The sequence below is a fragment of the Amphiura filiformis genome, chromosome 15, assembly GCF_039555335.1.
Source record: "Amphiura filiformis chromosome 15, Afil_fr2py, whole genome shotgun sequence".
NCBI classification, from domain to species: domain Eukaryota; kingdom Metazoa; phylum Echinodermata; class Ophiuroidea; order Amphilepidida; family Amphiuridae; genus Amphiura; species Amphiura filiformis.
This window is the reverse complement of record NC_092642.1, coordinates 1,180,332-1,202,886: the sequence shown is the minus strand read 5'-3', so window position 1 is coordinate 1,202,886 and position 22,555 is coordinate 1,180,332. Positions and strand designations below refer to the sequence as shown.

At 35.5% G+C, this 22,555-nt stretch overlaps 1 protein-coding gene across 1 annotated transcript in view; it reads right to left on the bottom strand.

The window, feature by feature from the left end:
- Positions 1-4,532, bottom strand: part of LOC140171131 (uncharacterized) — an 82,100-nt gene extending 77,568 nt beyond the window's left edge. Inside the window, exon 1 of the mRNA XM_072194312.1 lies at positions 4,065-4,532. Coding sequence (XP_072050413.1) covers positions 4,065-4,478 — 414 coding nt within the window. The 5' untranslated portion in view covers positions 4,479-4,532. The remainder of the gene's footprint in view (positions 1-4,064) is intronic.
- Positions 4,533-22,555: the final 18,023 nt, after the last annotated feature.

Below are 22,555 nucleotides of genomic sequence, written 5' to 3'. Positions count from 1 at the left end.
GATATGAAATAGCAATTTTACCTCATTTGTTTGGCTCGAAATTAAACGGGGCAATGTGATCAGTAGCTATCAGTGAAAACTAGCATTTAAATAGGAATCTATTCTTTTTGCAAATCACACATTATGGCTTTAAAGATGCCGTTGCACACATAGCATTATGCCCTGAAGAATCGTGCTATTGATACCTTTCTTTCAGAAAGGCCCATCCATTACCTTTCCTGGAATTGGCAAATAGATGAAGTAGATTCGCGTTACTATTAACATTAAGTTTTGTCTTTAATATTATATATAGATCTCGTTAATGCCCGACTTGAAATCAATCAAATCGTTATATCTTCATTAACATTTTGCCTTATAATTTCTGCTGCTTGCTGACAATGATGAATTCTCTATGACGGAGACTCTAAGTTTTCTCTCTACTTCGATAAAATTTCGTAAAGTGATAGACGGAAAGTTGAAAAGCATCACGTCGCAGTTCCCATCGGTCAAATACCTCGAACTGCATGAGAAAATCTCTTTGAAATGTGGCTTACATCTATCAGTGGTATTTTGATAGAAGTAAATGAGCAATGGTGGTATCATTTCTTGGTATATTTGCATAAATCATATATAAATACTTCTCGGTCTCATTATCATAGGATAAAATGGTGAGACAGGCTAAAAGAAGCACTTTGCGAAAATCTGCGTAGACTGAAAATAGTCTTTAAGAAAAAAAAAAAAAAAAAAAAAAAAAAACACATTTAAAGCCACAATCTACGATCTTTTAAATTGAGTTTGGTCAATTTTGTGGCATATTTGTAATGTTTACTCATGTTCGAACTTGTGTTTTTAGTTAGGAATTTGAATAATATGAACTACAGTTTATCGGCTAAAATAATAAATGAGTTTTATTCCATTTTACTTCATTCATGTCCAAGTTAGTTTGACCGAAAATATTCTGACAGTTGTTACTAATAATATTTTAGAATATTTGGGCCAAATATTATTTGGCTAAGAATAACCAGATTAAAATTTGACCGATATCATAGGCTTTAAATGTATTTTGTTGTTTTTTTCTCAAAAACAAAAATGGAAAAAAAAATGGAATATTAGCTTTTGCTCCCAGTCCCAGTTAAAGGATAAATCTATCCTGTGTGTCATCTGCCAAAACATAAAAATAACTGTTTTCTTTTTTAGTTAAAAAAAATATAATTATAAGTTCGGTATTTTTCTGAAATCTGGAGAACGATCCAGATGTTCAGGCGATCGTTACATTACTTATTTACAGACATGTCAGAGATAGTACTTTAAAAAGTTTGCAGACACAACACAAACATAAAGACTATAGGCCTAAGTGCTAATCAGAAAACAGGTAATCTATAAAGAAGCTTAAATGCTCACATTAATGTTCTTAAGGCGGGTCGGAGGGGAGCATGACCTCGCGGTGTTTCTACTCAAATATTGAGACAAATAAAGCCGGTATACACAAGAGAAATGATATGAGTTCTATAAAGGGGACCACAACCAATATGCAAGATTTTTCTCGGGAGGAGGAAACACCATAAACTATCATTTTGACATATTTTTGGCCCTAAGTCACGAACCGCAAGACCTATGGAAATATTAATTAGATCATTGGCTTCTTTGACTCATTTCCAATATTAAAAGGGCATTTCGTGATCCACAGCATCATCCCCCACTTTATATCACTAGAAACCTCTGGCTACACAAAGTTTATGTACAAAACATTTCTTGCCGATTAATTCGTTTGGCAAAGATATCGTGAAATTTGAATTTCGTTCTGGAATACCAGAACGAAATTACAACACATGCATTGTCTATGGAGCAGTGTAATACACATAATCATGCATACCGTAACTCACAAACGCAAAATCGGAATCAACTGAAATTTTGGGAATAAGCTTTTTTCGAGAATATCTGCTGAAAAATGTCATAAAAAGAGGATGTTAGGATCACGAAATACTCCTTTAAGTACACTGCCGTTTTGGTTCCTGACATCCCGCTTGCCTTAAATTCATTGTTCTATATCATATCGATTGATCGATTAAAAGGACGTCCTATTTTTGTCCGATATTAATATCGTGGTACTTTGACTGAATGAAATCCAGTCAAAAAGGCTTAAAGATTGTCCTCTTAAAGATTTTTAATGATTGTTAAACATACATTTTAAGGGTATAATTGAAATCAGTGACTTAAGTTTATATTTGTTTACACTTTTAGTCTTGTCTTTGTGTTTTCTGGTTGAAAGGTGTCAGGCAGTATAAGGCAGTCGATGCGAAGAGAACTAAAATGGCTGAATGCTCAGTCTTTAACCATGCAGTGCTGAATGATATTAATTGCAATTAACAGGATAAAATATTTGGAAAAATGTGAAACGAAAAATCTTCAAATAAATTTCGAAGATTAAATATAATATGAAAATGATATAGCCGGGGCCTAAGTGAGTTCAAAGATTCTAAATTAGTTCAGTGGTCTTAATAGGGTACTACACCCCTCGATAAATTAGTGTCTATTTTTGCATTTTTCTCAAAAACTAATAACACAGTGGTAACAAAAGTTATGTATATTATAGGGACAAGGAATCCAATTACTACACTGGAATTTCAGCGACCCAAGACAAGCGGTTCGTTATTTATGATAAGAAATAAGGTACCGCTACGACTGCACCTCATTTCCTATCATGCTTGTCTTGAGTCACTGAAATTTCAGTGTAGTAATTGGATTTCTTGCCCCAATAATATACATAACTTTTGTTACCAGTGTGATATTATTTTTTGAGAAAAATGCAAAATTGTCTAAATTTACCACAGGGTGTTAGTACCCCTAAGACTCGTAATTTGGTTGTATGCATTGCTTGGGTTGGTAGAATTGTTTAAGTGTAGATCTATTGATTTTATCGAGCTTCTCACCAAGTTTTGATTTTTTGTTAACCCCTCTTTCTTGAGTATGAATTATTAAATATATGCTGCCGGAAGCGTTTACCAACTCCGTCGATTTTTATAGTGGGTTTTCTTCTAACATGTCTTAGTTTTCGATTTGTTGATACAGTGTGTATCATAGTTAACACGTTTATCAATGCAGGTTTGATGAGATTAAAGCTATAGGTATACTTCTTTATTCCTATTTAGGCGCAAACAATAAGAAGATGGCACCGCCCTTCATCTTATATTGAATAGGAACGTGTGAAATATAACTGATTTGGTTCTTTTTGAATGGAAGCCATTACAGATAATATCATACATGCATAAGCCTTTTAAAATGTGAAACATGTTTTAGCAATTTGTAAGCAAAATATTTCTCGGGACCTCGGGGTTGGTATGTGCTATCTGTCATGTCTGTGATGACAATAACCTCTAATAGGACGATATATTTACATCATATGACATGTGTAGCCTACGCTGTAAAACAACTGATAACACTAACACTAAAACACGTTTATTTTTTAGGAGGCTTTTGCATACAATAAACACCATAACACGTTAATTATAGAGGTTTTTGTGATAAAATATAAACACTCCAACACGTTTATATCACCGATATAAACATGTTAAAGTGTTAAAATCCATCAACAAATCCCTCTATAAACGTGTTATATAGTGTTAATCGTATGCAACGCCTCCTATAGGCCTACTTTTACGTGTAGAATATAAATATAAACGCGTTTGAGTGTTTATTAAGTGTTATCTGTTGTTTTTTACAGAGTACGTACAACACACATGATCCACAAACACCCAGGCTCATCCCAACACCCTTACAAATAGAATACCATTATAAACACATAATATAATACCCTGCACATAAAGCTATACCCCCACACCAGGAGCTACCAGGGAAAAATCCTGCACTCGATCCACCCCCAACACACCCCACCCTTTATGATGACCCGCACAACTACACCCGCACTGCCACGACTGCAGCGCGCGTTACTTTCTCAGCTCGCGGACACTCAGCTCCATCCACACACACACCCCACACCCCACAAACCAGCATTACCGCTACACCTCCACACTACCCGTATAGGGACAAACAAACAAACAAACGAAACATCAGAACTTATTACTTACCGAAATTGTTACAGGCAGTTTGGCATATCCTTCCATAATATCACTCCTATAGAAAATATTATCATCCTTTGCTTTAGCTATTTTTCTCCTGTCCCTCTCTGTAATAGTAGTCCTATCCAACAACACATCTTCTTCACTATCACCTTTATTCAACTTTTGTTGCACATCACCTCTCTGCGTAGCCCGTACAGAAGATACATCATCCTCATCACCCTCTATACGTAATTCCAAATAAAGTAACTTTTCACCATCCGAACAAGAACATTTCAAACTTAAATCCTCACGTATTTCCAATATGTACAGAAAATTTACGATAAAACTTGATGTAGTGACGAGAAAAAGAATTATTATCAAACAGTAAATTAATTTAATATGAGAACCGAGTCGTGATATATCCTTTTCGTTGATCGCCATGGTTGTGAATGAAGCTAACCAGGGAAGCGAGCAACGCACAGACCACGCAATGCAACGATCGTGAGTTAGCAGAGATACGCCTCCGTGTGTGAATTATTGACGAGGCATCAGGTCGCCCGCGGCGGTACGATGACGTATGACCTCATTGAACTTTCGACCAATGACAATTGGAGCATCATATTGCGGAACAAAGCATCGCGGATGTCGCGTGTCTTATATTAGGCTGTGGGGAAAACTATAAATTGGACATTTTTATTTATTTGAAAGAATTGAACGCCAATTATTTTGATTATTGTGGATTTTAAGAGGTTTGAATTCTGGAAAAGTCGTTCCAATTCGCTTGTGGGATATGGTAAAACAATTAAGAGTTCTCCGAGCGTTTACTCGAGTGACTCATGCATGTAATTTTATTGCGGTGAATCAATTTTTAAAAAAATGTGCGAAATATGTTTTGACACATTTTATTAATTAGAATAAATGTAAAAACTGGAAAATTCTATTCCAACTGACCAGCAAGAAACCAAAAGATGGATCCAAAAGAACAGTGTGTCACATTAACAAGGGGTAAATTCAAAAACAGCGTTGTTGTTGTTGGGTTTTTTTTGTGTGTGTGATCTTAAGAACTCCAACATGATATTACAACACGTTGTCATTATTAATTCACTCTATTTCTGTCATTTCTCTCTTAATTTCGGGTCCCTAAACATCCGGGCCTCTGGACTTCGTCCTCAATTTTTGTCCTTTTTGTATAGGCTTATGCCTCTGAAAGGATGATACCTTCTGAGCTTGTTGCATTTTACTATAATATTGTAGGTAAAGCATGCAAGAACAGTCTTTTTTGATAGACATTCGGTATCAAAGAGTGAATTGTTTGTAAGGGGTGGTTAAGTACAAATTTCAGTAAGATATAAAAGGAGGGTAGGACCTTTACCCCTCCCTGTCCTGCTCCCATGTGGGAATCCCATAGGTACGTTAGTCTCAGGGGGAGCTAATCCCCTTTGATATGGACAATTGACAAACCCGAGGGGAAAACGTACATTAGCAAAACTTAGAAAAGAAGGGTAAACCTCTAGTGACCAGAGCTGGGGTTTGTTTCCAAAGATTTACCATGGTCAAGCAGAGGACTGAGTTAAACAAAGTTTGGGTTTCCTTAAGCCTCTCATAGTAGCCTAGAAGCAACATTTAACTCCTAACTTGCTGTAGTTCCCCGGGGTAGTTCCACTGATATGAAGGCATATATATACATTCTTCAAATAAGTCTGGTAGAATTTTAAAAGCACTTTAATACCTAAATATGATATTATAAATCACAAAATTGATTGTGTATCAAGAAAAGTATGTTTTTGAATAGCTGCAATTTCGTTGAAAAGGCTGATTAATTAATTACCGGTGATTTTTTTCTGCAACACGACGTTATAGCAGTCTATCATGTCTATGAGAAGATTATATATATACCAATACTTAAATTATACAAATCTTTTACAATTTTATACAGATAAATGAACTGAAAATGCCCTCAAAAAGTCGCATGCTAAGGGATATGAACCATACGAAAAACCGAAGCTTTTGTTGCTTTGAACTTGACTTGAAGTTAATCCGCATTTATCGCGGGAAACTTGGCCTTTTGCCCCTATTTATTGAGTAAATATTGCCCAAGTAATTGGTTGTGTACGATCTCTCAATCTCACCCAAATGGGCAATTCCATGAAATCCACACACCCCTACATGTAGCTCCCACACAGTGAGTGTATTAAAATTAAGACTATATACCTGAATGGATGACTCCATTTGAAATTCACACTCCCTGTGTGGGATATTAAGGGCACATTTGAAATTTACACTCCCTGTGTGGGATATTAAGGACATGTCTTCCATAGGGGGTGTATGGATTTCAACCGGAATAGCCCATTGTCAATGCCCAATGGCACAGTGCCATCACTTTTATGGTGATGATGATCAGAAATGAGAAAGTGATGTAGAAATGAGTGAGAGGGGTCGGAACGTAGATGGCAGGATGAGAGCCGGTTTGGGTGGTCGACTCCCGGGGGTCGACTACTGGAAAATATATGATCATTTCGTTGTAGATTTGATAAAGTGTATTGCTCGAAGCACACAGTTGATATGAAGTCACAAGAAATCATCACGAATGGAGATGATAGTCAGCTCGCATTGTAAATAAGTTTAGCACGAACTTGGAATGAAAAACGTCTTAACGTACTATCATCATAATATTGTCAAGTTTGAAATTTTGTTACCGAAAATAGATCTTGTCATGTTGTCATAATCCTACATGCATGGTCTATCATATCGAACACAAATTGCTCCACGTAACACGGGCATGCCTTGCGTGACCTATGCTTGACGCCTACAACCTTAAATTGTCATCATTAGTTTAATGTGTTCGTATCTTTACTTGTGACATATAACATCTACTCATTATATACGTGGTTATCAACTGACACATTTGAGCCACGTTTTCAGCAATACTTTCTATTCCAAATCATGGACATGATGAACGAACACCTCTGAACATTTTAATAGCTAGAACTATACTGCTCAAAGAAAGTATCCTTACACTTGGAAAAATAATCACAATTTCAAAACTGAACCATTTTGGGGTAACTTTGTATTTTTAATAGATGCACTATCTAATCCTGCACATTATGACACCCCATTGAATCCAACGTGACTTCAAACAAGCATTTGATTAGACGAAGGTCCCGTTTTAAAAGTGACGCACTGGTCTATTCAAAACTCCACGGACTAGACATTTGGTTTGAGAGAGGTAAATGGCTAATTTATGTGTGCCTATAATTTAAAACAAAAGGAACAAAAGAAAACTGAAACAAAAGAGCTGACTAATAAAATGCAAGTTATGAAAAGTCAGAGAATTAAAAACTGAAATGAATACTGCTTTAAATAGAGCTTCATTGAAGAAACTGTGTTGTCCCTTTGTTGCGCTTGTTGGGATCTTTTTACGCCTTGCATAGGCCAATTTGTCACTTTTAAAATTGGACCTTCGTCTATTCAATTGTTTGTAACTTTACTTCTTGAAGTCACATTGGATTCAATGTGGTGTCATAATGTGCAGGATTAGATAGTGCATTTATTACAAAAACAAATTTATCCCAATATGGTTCACTTTTGAAATTGTGATTATTTTTCCAAGTGTAAGGATACTTTCTTGGCGCAGTATATATGATACGATCGTACAGAATGTATCAAAATAGTTGGTAGGCCTATTGGAAAGTCATTTATCTACAAACGAGGTTGATCATGTAACATTTTGATATGGCAGTCTTGTCCAAAATAACCAGCCTTCTCACTAAAAGAGGAGAGTCAAAATTATGTAGATTACTCTCTAAATGTAAAAGAGTGAACTTCCACTCTTTCAAGGAGTTGGTACAACCCGTTTTTGAGTGTAAAATACTCTGACATGAAAGAAAGTGCATTTTCTTTAGGCAATTATTCACTCTTTTGAGAGCATTTTTTAAATCCTTCTAGAGTGAACATTTTCCACTCAAAAAGGGGGTTGTCCTCCATTTCACTCTTTTTTCCACTCTTTCCACGCGGTGTATTTTAGAGAGTATGGAGTAAAAGTGATCGTTTTAACATTTCTCATTGAGTGAAGGGTATATAACTCCATACTAAATGAAGTTCAATGTCGACATGTATACAATTAACATTCCCCGGGTAACATTAATGATCATGTTCGTGAACATCATCCATCATTTGTTGACATGTAACAGTGTCAATTAATTGACCCAATAAATCATACACATGCTAGAAAATGTTGAAAGTTGAGGAATGGAGTTCTGCTATCTACTGAAGATAGCGCGTGTCACAAATAACGTGTGTGTTCCAGGCTATGGTTTATATCCAATACAACTAATTGTAGAATATGCAGCACCCATTTGTTTTTAATTAAAAACATAATTATTAACCTGTTTTATACTAATTGAAACATTTCAATCATTTTCTTTAGTTAGACGTAACTGGCAGTAACATTCTTTTTTTTCTTTTCTTTTTTAGGCCCTTCACAATTGATTTTGAGTTTACTGTTTCCCTCCCGCATCCAAAATTGAGAATTGCAAAATATTTAATTATTTGATTTTCATGTGACATTTTCTCTGTTAAACGACATTTTAATAACATTAATTTGCTACTTTCTTATTTTAATTATCCTACTATGATGCTGAACAAACAAAGAACACTCCTGCATTATTATCAATGTATAAAATTAACCATAATTGCAATATAATTAAATCTGCAGTGCCAACATGTATTGTTGATATTGGGCTGTGACCACTCGTTTCAAAATAAAGAAAATAATAAGTAATTAATAATTTTAAATAATTAAAAGTTACCTCGTACCTTTTTTAAAATCTTGAACAGTAAACTAAGAATTTAATGTGAAGGGCCTTATCGGGCACTTTAAAAATAAATGGGCCCAACGATTTCATACAATCGCAATCACAAAATTCAACGACTAACATGACTAAGTCGTTGAATATGCAGCAGCATTCAGATTATTGAGTGTAGGCTAAAAGGTCATACCCCGGCCTTAATCTTTCCAGCAAACACAAAACGTTTTAAAACGTTTTAATCAGGTTACATTTTGGGTTTTGATTTTGGTAAAAACGTTTTAATAAAATTAAATGTCGGGTTTTATAAAGGTCATGAAAACATTTTAAAACGTTTTGACAACATTATAAAAATGTTATGGTAAAATTATTTTTGCAAGCATTTTTTGCCAAATATTTCGTCTCAAAAATGTTTTGGATCCTATGAAAACGTTTTATATTCTTTATTTACCAATTATATAACCCGACATTTAAACATTTACTGAAAATATTTTGTGCTATAGCTGAGTTACTATCTTATGTTCATTAATAATTGGTTATAAAATCGTATTATAAAAGTCGTATCGCAACTAGGATGTTCATTTTTACTGTCTAGCGTAACTCATCTCGCTACCAATTAATCAATTTTTGGAGAACCACATACGATCAGCGTAACAAAATGACAACATGTATCAATATCATGTCAATGAAACAGGAAGTACATAGAGAATATCGAATACTACACTATCCAAGGGTGACGTTTTATTGATAATTTATGGACCTTTACTCTTTATACTGAAAGTATATGTATTTTTATGTCATACAAATGCTGCGTAAACTGTTAATATTAGATATGATATTTTACATTCCTGTATACAACCGGTTACCAATTGCAGGAGATACGCACATTGACAAGCTACTGAAGAAAGCTCCTATTTATGGACCCTGGCTATCTACTGAAGATATAGCTTTATGTATCAATATGACTAATACTCATAACATGCATATTGAAAAGTAATGCCTCCACCAAATGAAATCGAGGATTTACAATTTTACGAGTTTCAAATAATTGAAATAGTTGGTCACATATAAATTACATTGCATTTCGATGTGATATTCTGGTTGCATTGTTACTTAAACATACAAACAGTTTTTGGACACATAACTAAGACTCTATAGGCCTATATAAATAAATCGCTATCAACTTAAAAGCTAAACATGTGTGTTGCTATACTGTATATATTTCTAAATAATTATAAAAGTTAATCTGCAACAGTTCAGAGTGCTGAATATTGATCTCATTTCTAAATATATATTTGTAATTAATTACATATTGATTTTTATATAGCACACACACATATTTTTGTCATTTGATTGATATAGATACAACATCACCTGATGTGATGAGATACTTATATTATTTCCCAGATATTTGACGACAGGGAGAAGTTGCCATATAAAAGTACTATTGACCTGCAGCGATGACTTCATAGCCAGTCAATATTACTGTTTTATTGGAACTTTTTTCCTGCATCGAATGAATATCGGTACTTTGCATCGGCGTTGTCATTTCCCTTTAATATAACAATATATCGCTATACTTACTTTACTAAACTGAGCTCAAAAAGAAACTTATAATTTTTCACATCTTATGAATCACAGAGTCATATCTTAAAATCCTGTCCATCAAAATGAACCAAAATTACACAAATACTTCATATTCCACTCAAAACACATGTCAGTAACTAAGCAGTTGTCCATCTGACACAACAGTAAAATGCAATGATACGGAACAGCTCCCTGGACCCCTTTCACAGCCCAATATTGGGCACATATAGCACAAGAAATCTGTAAGAATGCATACAAGATCCTTGCATAGATGATGAAAAGGTGCTGCGTTCTGCTTTTCACACACTTTCTTCCAGAAACAGGTCTTGTTCCTTACTATTGCACTTAATGTTTGGGAATTATCACCCGTGCAAGGATCTTGTAATCATTCTCACAGATTTCTTGTGATATAGGTGCCAATTATTGGGCTGTGAATGTGGTCCAGGAAGCTGTCCCATGTCAGTGCACTTTGCTGTTGTGTCAGTTGGATAACTGCTTGGTTACTGACATGTGTTTAGAGTAGAGTATTGAAGTAATCCTGTGCGTAATTTTGGTTAATTTTTATGAACAGGATTTTAAGATATAAGCTTGTGAAAAATTATAACTTTCTTTTTGAGCTCAGTTTATAATTATGCAATATATGAAAATAAACATAACAAATCTTTCTCCGACCGAATCTACCCCTGAAAATTTGGTTGAGAACAGCAACTAATTGTTTTTCTGATGACCTATTATAATACCAGGGGTTTCAAATAGGCGGGCCGCGGACCAGGTCCGACCCGTCGATCAATATTAGTATAAATGGCCCTTGAACAGCTCTGAAATGTACAACGTGTACTAAGTTTACAACTTAGCAAAAGAAGGTGGATTTGGCTCTCAAACTTTCAGTTTTGTAGTAAATTTAGCCCTCCATAGAGCATGCGAGAGCAACCCATGGCCTGTATACATGTTATATGCTCTTAATATTGAACATGCTTAGGATAGCCCTTATAAATACATTGCTATCTACTGAATTGCTTATGAATTCATAACTATATTATAAACGGGCCATAACTTTTGGGTAATAACACATTGCTATCTACTGAAGATAGCATTTATAAATACGAGCACCATCTACCGAAGATAGCGCTTGTTGCTAAGATAACTATATGGATATGGGCACCTTGCTATCTACTGATAATATATTTGACAACTAAGAATTTGCAATCCACTGAAAACAACGTCTACCGCAGATAGCCCTTGTTTATGAATACCTTGCTATCTACTGAAGATAACTAGTTGTGTAGGAATTCCAATGGACTGTCTATAACTTTTGGATACTAAACACATTGCTATCTATTGAAGGTATCATTTGTATATGCGAACACTCATTTACTGAAGATAACTCCGCATTGTGAATATGTTGCTATTGTTACGAGTCGTACTTGACTCAAGGCCAAAATCACCTTTTACCCGAACTCACACGAATGCACAACACAAATACACTGTTTGATTTTAAGCTAACAAATCTAAGTCTTTAATTGAAAACAAAGTATGCTTGGTACATATAACAACAATTACAATAAAATCACACAAACAGTTTTATTCTATCGGTACTTAACCAGCGGTCTTCTTGTTGGTGATTCTAGAGTTCTTGCAATGTTCTGGACGACTGATGTAATATATCCTTATTCACTTGTCCTGCGAAAATCAGCGAAGTCCATTGTACACTTGCATTTATAAATCCTTGCGTATAAAATCCTCATACGAAAATGATGATGCTTTCTCCAATCTCCTTTGCGCTGCCTTCTCCACAAATATAGGCTATCTCCTTGCGCTGCTTTCTCCAATCTCCTTTGCGCTGCTTTCTCCACAAATATATCTCCTTGCGCTGCTTTCTCCAAAAATGGTGTTTCTTTCACCATCTCTCTTTCTTCAGGGAACAGGTTTCTTTAACACAGCTCCGCTGTTTTTTGACAGATGCGTGGCCTTCACAAACCCAGCAAATTCCAACAATTCGACAAGAACTTTAATCCTTTGATGAGGAAGAGCACATTTGTTTGCTCGCTATCTCCTTCGTTGCTGTATTAAAATAGCTCAATTATTGGCTACATAAGCTGGTTAAAATGTACTTCTTTTTTGAAGCACGAAGACCATCACACACATGTGGAGTTTACAATCTCCCATGACATTCTGTAAAGTCCCAACTCAAGCATCCAGCTTTTTATACCAGTACTCATGCAAAAATACCCATCATCTATTAATAAACCATCACTTCATTCACATCTTCACAGATGATGCAAGCTTGGGATTTCCCAAGATTAATTATACACATTAACCTTTCTCATTACATCACTTCCTGGGTGTTTTTTCTCTATGGTGCAATAATGCTGAACTGGGGATTTCCAAGTTCCAAACATAGCTCTGACTTTGTTTACAATAATTTTGGGGGAATTCCAAAATGACTTTCCACACCATCATCTTGCATGTACAAGGGGCTTTCCCATCTCATGAAATACTTTCAGCTTGTAAACAAAGTTAAATAATTAAATTAAATTACTCAGGGCACATCACACTATCTACTGAAGATAACTAATCGTTGATAAATTCCTAACTGTAAACTGATTACACCTTTTGGATACGAGCACCTTGCAATCTACTGATGATAGCTGTTGATTACTAACAACTTGCTATCTACTGAAGGCAGCATTTATGAACACCATCTACCGCAGATAGCCCTTGGTTTTGAATACCTTGCAATCTAGGGAAGCGTGTTCATAATTAAAATATACCTTGCTATCTATTGCAATTAGCTTTAATTGCTAACATCTTGCTATCTACTGACGATAGCATTTGTACATATGGCCACACATCTACTAAAGATAGCCCTGCTAATTAATTGCAAATTTGCTCCCAAGCACCTTGTAACTTACTGAAAATAATGTTTGCTCACAAACGCCCTACTTTCTAACATTTGACTGTTTTCTAATGACATACATTTTGTATAAATATATACGAACATGTGACAGAAAGAACCTTGCTCTATGCTGTATAGATATAGCATTTGTTGACGAACACTTTGCTATCTAATGAAGATATACCTCCTATTATATCCACCTACATTATTTTGTTTACTAGTATGGACACCTTGCAATTTACTAAAAACCGTTTTGCATATACGCCTTGCTATCTAAAGAAGATAACTGTTGTATAATTATGTACATCATGATATCTATATGAATTAGATATTAGAAGTAGTTCGAAATTAGCCACACCATTGAAGTTCTGTATGACTCAAGAAGCTTCCCATACATACATATCTTGCCATGCTTCTTGTACATGTACGGCGGGTATTAGACGTGACTGCCGAGTAGTAGTAAGCAGCACGCAGCACCAAGAAAAGTTCACGAGTTGACAACTTTTATTTATCTGAAAGTTTATGAAAATATAAAGGAAACATGTTGAAGTCATTGAGTTTGGCTATACTTAGGAGGCTATCAAGTGAGGTCGTTCAACTGCAGTCGTCTTGGTCAATGCTATATAACGTAACACCCGCCTTAACACGAGTAAAACAACGCCTAAAGGTAAGGGGCGTACATGCGCGTATTTTGGGGGGGCTTTGGGGGCGCCAGCCCCCCGGTCAAAGTAGGGGGCGGCAAAAACGAAGGGGCGGCGGAAGAAGAAGGGGCGGCAAAAACAGGGGCGGCAAAAACGAAGGGGGCGGCAAAACGAATTATCAAAGAAAAAGGGCGCAAAAAATTGGAAAAGCATAAAAAAAAAAAAAAAGGTAGCTTTTAGGGCGGTAGCGCCAAAAATCCTTTTTTTTTTTTTTTTTTTTTTTTTTTTGCTCTTCACTTTTCAAACGACCGTGAAAAAAATTGGGTCAACCTTTTCGGGCTGTTAAAGAAGGGGCGGCAAAATTGTTTCTTCTTCAGCCCCCCGGGGTTGGGGCGGCCACGGTACGCCACTGGCGTAAACAGAATAGGAGAGGGAGCAGAAGAGCATCTGCGGAAAAAATCCTGCATGCAGAGGAAAATGCGTAAACTTTGAGATAAATGGCCTCTATTTATGTTGCCCTCTAAATGGACAAAGATTTTATATTTTTGACCTTAACATAAAAGTTGTTGAAAGAGTTTGTTTTTGGTATAGGCCTAAGCCTAAGCCTACTCTAAGGAAGAAAATGGCTTTAACATCCTAGAGTTACATAGCTTGTCAAAGATCACGGTAATATGGAGGAGTCAGTTAATTTATTATCAGACCCAATTTACGTTTTATAAATCCACCCCTTCTCACTCCCGTACATAATTTATGACCTTTGTATTATGGACTAGGCCTACCAGATGGAACAATAAGATCCATATGTATTAATAGAAAAAAATGTGATTTTTGAAAAAGATTAAAAAAAAAAACCCAAACCCTCAACCTACAAAAGGCAAGCCCGTGGCATCACGAAAATGATTTTTTATCAGATTGTTTTGGCATTTTGTCGCTTCATTATTTGCACTTGTATATACTTTCTACTTTTTATAATAGTCGAAATAATATTAGTATTGTATTGAATCAAACATGAAACAATAATGCATTAACATATTATTTTTTTATAGGTTCATGTCACTCCACAGGGAAACCACAGAGGTGTAAGTGATTACCATGATTAATAGTGAAATCTGTATGGATATCTGTCAAAATTTACGACTCGCGTTACAGTTGACATGACAAAATAAGCGGTTCAAATCGCTTCCAAATCTATGTAAATAAACGTACCTGACATTGACTGATGCAGTGTGGAATGACAACATACCATAATTGATTCATTATATAGCCAGTAACTAATTTTGACCAATGAATTGGTTTGCACTTGCCAACGGAATCAGTGACGTAGGCCAATATTTTTAAGAGGGGTGGATCGGGGAAAAACAACTTTTCGGGGAAGGGGGAAAAGTGACAGTCAACATGATCAAAGGGCTAAAAGGTAAAAAAAATGTCAGTATTCCACCGGTGAAAAGACTTCTCACGCGGGGGGGGGCATTCCCTTGCCCCAGGCTACGCCACTGAAAGAAATATAGTATAGGCTACAGTATAAGGATCCAATTATCAATAAATATCAATCTGAGGAGAGATGTGTGAGGACCCCAGTCAGACGCCCACTATATTGCCAATATCGAAGAGTTCGTGTTAAAGTACCCCATACCCCCTTGGGTGTGGGTATCAGTCATCCCAAGTTTTTTTTTTTTTTTCCAGCAAACAGAGAAAATAGTTTAATTGTATGTAGGGAAAAAAGGATATTGAACCCAAAGATCACTTTATTAAAGGTGCTTGGCCTGATCGACAGCCTCATCCCCCACTTTTTCCTATCAAAATGGAGATTTTGGCATCAGAAGAAAGCTTGTATTTTCTCATAATCCCAGTGAAATTTTAGGAATGAAATATATTCCGTTTAGCTGTTTATGATCAAAAAAGTGATACCCCTACCTTTAAATTTTCATTTTATGTGAAATTGATGATTTTTGTGCATGTAACAACTCCATCTACAAGCACACATGCTTCTAAATGAGCGGTTTTTTTAATGAAAGAGATGAAAGACAACAACACCCTCCACAAAACATTTGGATTTTGAGCAACAATATTACTGATACATGTGGCTGTGCAAACCTGTATTATTGTAAGACCTATTTATTGTAGTTTTTGCGGAGGGTGTCTCTTTCGTCAAAAACACTCATTAAAAAGGCATTATGCTTGTCCACGTATGTGATTAAAGACTCAAGTAAAACACCAGATACTTTATCATCACCTCAATTAAGACAAAAGTGAAACAGTAGTATACTTTCCATTCAAACTTTATTGCATAATTGATCAAAACATTTTGATACATTTCACAAAAATGATTGCAAATAATAATGATCCAAAACAATATCAGTACATTAATAGAGGTCTAAGTTACATACACTAAACTTTCTAAATACACATCAAATGCATAAATATGTGACGTGGTATATATTGAAAGGAAACACTTTTGGGCAGGATGGTAAATGGAGAAATAGCAAATAATCTACCCGGGGTGATTTTTTCACAATTTGGATTTGTTGCGAATTTGTGATGTTAATAATGTTTAAAATATTGTCTGATAGTTTCAGACCGGAATATAACTGGCATCTTGTATTTTTTGAGACGTTTTTCAAGGTTACTCTCAACATTGTCAATAATATTTTTAAAGGCCAATATCTTAATTTCCAATTTTACAATACCATAACTTACGAACTCAATATCTTCGCTTAGGAATGTTCGATTTCATTGAGGAAAACGGTGTTGTGGAGCAAAAAAAAGTCTATATTTAAGATAGGTAAAACACTCAAAATTGATAACCTGTCCAAAAGTGTCTCTTTTTGATATACCATGTCACATATTTTTTCCTTTATCTCAAATCAAGAATGGCTATATCACTTGCATCTTTACTCTTCATAATATAAGTGAAACAACCAAACAAAAAAAGTCTCCTGATGCAAACTAAATTTTGAAACTGATACACCCCAAGCAAGAATAGTAAGTTCCTTTGTTCTAGGAATATAGAACTGTTCATTACTACTAATTTAAGTCAGTCATGACTTGATGTTAACACTTCCTACATGCTTGTGTAGAAAAGTGAAATGGCATATGTGTGACATCTGACTAACTGTACTACTATTCCTCACATATGGATTTGTGTATACAATACTCACTGTATCCGTGTCAAGTGGCATTACAGTGCACTGTTAGTGACTAAAACATCAGGTATATTTAGTCTTGGCTAATCTAGAAATGTCCAAATCTGATTCTATCCATATCAAACAGTACAAGCAGGAAGTTTGACACCTCTTTTTGTCGTTACTATGTTTTGATGAATCCAAGTAGGATTTTTAAAACTCATAGCTCGACCAATAAATATGGGCTCAATCGATCCAATTTTATATCATAATACATTTTTTGTATGATTTTGTCTGTCCACACATAATCTTTCTTCAGGAAATATACATTATGTTCATCATCCGAATATACATACAAATTTTAGAGACCACATGGAATAATGCTCATAAATGTTACTTCATCAACCAAATGTTTTATATCATAATACATTTTTGTATGATTTTGTCTGTCCACACATAATCTTTCTTCAGGAAATATACATTATGTTCATCATCCGAATATACATACAAATTTTAGAGACCACATGGAATAATGCTCATAAATGTTACTTCATCAACCAAATGTGTTTTACATTTAATACTCTTATCCACTTAACAGGCTACAATATATTTGTATAAATTTCATCAAAATTGAACTTAGTCTTCATGCTTTATGACTAGTAACCCATCACATTAAAACACAGCAGGTTATATTTTCGAAAATGTACATTTAGTTTTCTTAAGGGGGTACGACCCTCGATAAATTTGTGTCTATTTTTGCATTTTTCTCAAAAACTTACAACACACTGGTAACAAAAGTTAAGTATATTATAGGGGCAAGGAATACAATTACTACACTGGAATGTCAGTGACCCAAGATAAGCGGTTCGTTATTTATGATAAGAAATAAGGTACTGTTAGGATGTACCTCATTTCCTATCATATATACTGAACCGCTTGTCTTGAGTCACTAGACTTTCAGTGTAGTAATTGGATTCCTTGCCCCAATAATATACATAACTTTTGTTACCAGTGTGTTATTATTTGTTGAGAAAAATGCAAATATAGTCACAAATTTACTACAGGGGTGTAGTACCCCCTTAAACCCAAGTTTATTGAACTCATGATTGGGAAAATAGAATATTGATTTTATGTGACTATTATTATAATTCAAATTCATTATTATATTCTAAATTTTTCATATTTTCTTTTCTATTTTTCAAAATGAGTTTTCAACAAATGCTGTGTATCAATGTGTTGAGTCATACAAAATGTGCATTGGGCAGTTATCATGTTCAGTCATAGGCATTCCAAAGTTATAAATGTATTCTCTACTGACATTCAGAATCATGTTTACTCTTTGAGGGCAGCATGCATTTTGCACTCCAATACTAATTCCATACCGTGTGTCAAATTTTAACAGATGAGGGCAGCAAACATTTTTATCTCACAAAATCACACAACAAACACATTATCAACTGGGTACAAGAGAAGGGACCAGAGACCAGTACATCTCTATTCTCCTATACCATTTTTCACCCTGATGTGGCAGTGATGTCAGTGCACATTTTATTAGACGTAGCTTCAAGTAGCTAGCTGACGCTCAAAGCGCTGGGGTATGCACGGCCGTGCTTAAAGACACGGCATACATTCGCACGCGAAACAGCTGCCTCAACGCGTTGAAGTCACTACCATATCAAACTGAAAAATATTATAACAGGGCTTGAAAAATGTTTATTTCCCAGGAAGATAAGCCAAATTGCACATAATTTTGTAATTCTTACACAGGGAAACAAAATATTCATCCAAATACCAAACTTTCCCTCCAAATTCCCAAAATTTACAGGGAATAAGCTTCCTAGATTCCACATTTTTTCCAGGCCTGTCATCAAATAACTTCAGATAGCAATAATTATTCCTGATGTGATTACCACCTTTTAACAAATGTTATGTGATGTAATAAATAAATAAATAACATCATCATTCACACTTTACATAGTTAATTTGAAATAACTTTTATATTGTACATTATTTTGAACAGAAAACAAAATTTTTTTTATGTATGACACTGCTCATTAAAATGGGCACTTATGCAGCAGAATATCTTATGAACCATAATACTTAATTGGCCTGTGTTGAAACCCCCATCAAATCAAGAACATTGCAAGATAATTATACATTACATAATATAACATAAGAAGCAGTATTATAGCACTTTTTCATCGCTTAGAAGCTATGACCAAAGTGCAACCACTGAAACATATATATATGTGATGCGATCAAGCAAAATCGGAACTCGGAAATATTGATTTTGAGATATAGCCAAACAAAGGGAATATTTCCTTTTGTTTCCTATTGTTTTGGAAACTCTTTTAATTGCTCATATCTTTGGAACGGGTTGTTCCATTTCAACATGGGGTTTTCTGCAAAATGCAGCTTTGTAAATTCTTTTTACTATCCTATAAGAAACTGAAAATTTAATATTTCCGAGTTCCGACTGATCTTGCTTGATCGCATCATAGTAGACATCTTAGTATTTCTTTGGCCTGCAAGTGTAGATTTATTCCTGTTTCAAAGGACTCATTGTGCGTTATCACATCACATACCAACTATACAACAGAATTTATTCTAACTGATTGTATAAAATAACAAAACAGATTCATTGCAAGTAGAATAAATAAAATGCATAGATTTTCATAAAGAGGTCTATTGACCAAGTATAAATAAGTTAAAATTAATTTTCTTAAAAACTCATAACTCAAATCACATCATTATACTTGTAAACATTAATTAGAAAATAGAAAATATTACAAAAACAATAACAATAGAAATAATAACAATAGAAATGACAATAGAGAGAGGTACATCAGTATTCAGTAGTAATCCATTGTTTCATGTGCATGTAGCATGGTCATAACTTTGAATAACCCTATATGAAAAAGCATTTTGACATGTCATATGGATCTTATTGTTAAGAAAAGATCTGTTTTGAAGAAAGATGTTTGAAAATGTTGGTACCCACTTCAAACAAGACTTGGTAAGACTTAGTATGTGATTCAAAAGGGATCCCAACTGTTAACTTAACGTACAAAAATTTTTCAAAAGGGATGCCGATTGTCAACCCATATATGATTCAGAAGGAATGCAAACTGTTAACATAAGCAAGATTTCCAAAGGGATGCTGATCGTCAACTCATATATGATTCAAAAGGGATGCCAACTGTTAACGTACACAAGATTTTCATGTCTTTAAAGTGGCCCCATCATAGGCCAGTGATATGTCAAAGTGGACGTTTTTTACTTCTGTGTTTTGCAAGCTTTTATTGAGGAACTGGAGAGAGAAGCACTGCACCGCATTTGCACTGATCTATAACAACATAGCCCTGCTGCCTACACTGACTACATAGCAATGGGAATATTAGGGGAAGATGGCACCAATGTTGACATGGTATTATGAACATCATCCTGCAGCATGTTGATGTCTTCACTTTGTGAAGATGGCATCCAACACTCTGTCAAGCGATGTTGTATTAGGACGTATGAAAGCGCCACAAGAGATTCTAGTTGGAAGATATTTGTAGTAATGACATTCATGCCAAAGCCATTGGGGCACCACATCTGTTTATCATTTTCCCCTTGTGATAGCAGCATGTATGGGAGTGAAGGCATCGATTAATGTCCATGTGGAATGGAACAAACCACCACTATTATGGACATTGTGGCTGCATGTAAAGGGGAAAAAAGGACTCTAGCATGCAAATGATTAACAAGACAAATTGCACAACTAGAGGCCATGATGACAACTCCGACAATTCCGAGGACACAGAAAAGAATACTCTCTGTAGAAAAGATACCTCAACTTCTCATGGACTATTTTTCCTTTGAAGAATTGTACAACCTAATGAGTCGTAGCGGATGGCAGGTAAGAAAATAGAACTACAATATAATTGTTTGACAGTCAGACTTGGGTGGAACAGAAACCAACATGATGTAATGTTTAATGCAACCAGAGTAATTTACACAAAACTTAATCATTCCAGATTTGACATCACTGAAGACATCACTGATGGGGTGGATGCATCCAACTCTTGCACCGTGCCCTTTATGGACCCCAGCAAATGGAAGCCCCTTAAGCGAGATCGAAAAGGTTAGAATAGTTAGGAACCAATGAGCCAGAATTACCTCCTGAGTTCAACTGGCTCATTGGTTTCGAATGGATGACTAATTTGTTCGATTTCAACTCATATTGACCATAAAAATGAATTAAAACAGCCGTCTCTCAACATGCAATAGTAAAAATTCCCGGGCGCCGAATTTATAACCATTAGAAGAAGTATAGGATTCGGAAGCAGTCGAAGCTCCTTGAAAACTATTCCATACAATTTAAGTTACTGTACAGGACAGAATCACAATCTGAAGAGCCCAGAGCTTTGGAGAGGGTACAAGAAGGAAATAATTAAACATTCATTGTCCATCCTTGGAGCTTTCATTCATTGTCCATCCTTGGCCTAGACCTATCAGAAGGTGCTGTTTTACTATCTCAGCTGAAGGAATGGGATAATGCAGCTTGACCATGTACACTATATTAATCACAATTCTTTGTACTGAATGAATTCCACACAGATGCAGCGACAGGAGTGTCTAAAGTGCAGTATGAAGGCATTAAAAATGGCAGTGTCAAAGTGAACGTTATAGGGTGGCCACAGGATGTGCAATTTAGAAAACCTGGGTCAATTGGCGCAGCAGGCCTGTCCAAAATATGGACAGTTCAAGACAAGCTCAAAAATCAGGAATGGGATAATGCAGCCTGAACATGTACACTATATTAATCACAATTCTTTGTACTGAATGTATTCCACACAGATGCAGCGACAGGAGTGTCTAAAGTGCAATATGAAGGGATCAAAAATGGCAGTGTCAAAGTGAACGTTACAGGGTGGCCACAGAATGTGGCATTTAGAAACCCTGGTGCAATTAGCGAAGCAGGCCTGTCCAATATATGGAGAAATCAAGACAAGCTAAAGGAATGGGATAATGCAGCTTGACCATGTACACTATATTAATCACAATTCTTTGTACTGAATGAATTCCACACAGATGCAGCGACAGGAGTGTCAAAAGTCCAGTACGAAGGCATTAAAAATGGCAGTGTCAAAGTGAACGTTATAGGGTGGCCACAGAATGTGGCATTTAGAAAACCTGGTGCAATTGGCGAAGCAGGCCTGTGCAAAATATGGAGAAATCAAGACAAGCTCAAATTTAAAGGTACCAGGAAAAGGGGGTGTCTGACTTGCCGAGAGAAGGGACAGGGTGAACAGTGTATCCATTGAATGATGTGTGCTGTTTTCATCCGTTACATTTTGGCGTAGTCTGCAGGATACATGCAGGACTCAAAACCTAAACTTTGAACATATTCTCAGCACAATAACTGTCTATCAACTTGTGCTGAAGACTCAAAACCCAAACTTTGAACGCATTCTCAATGGTT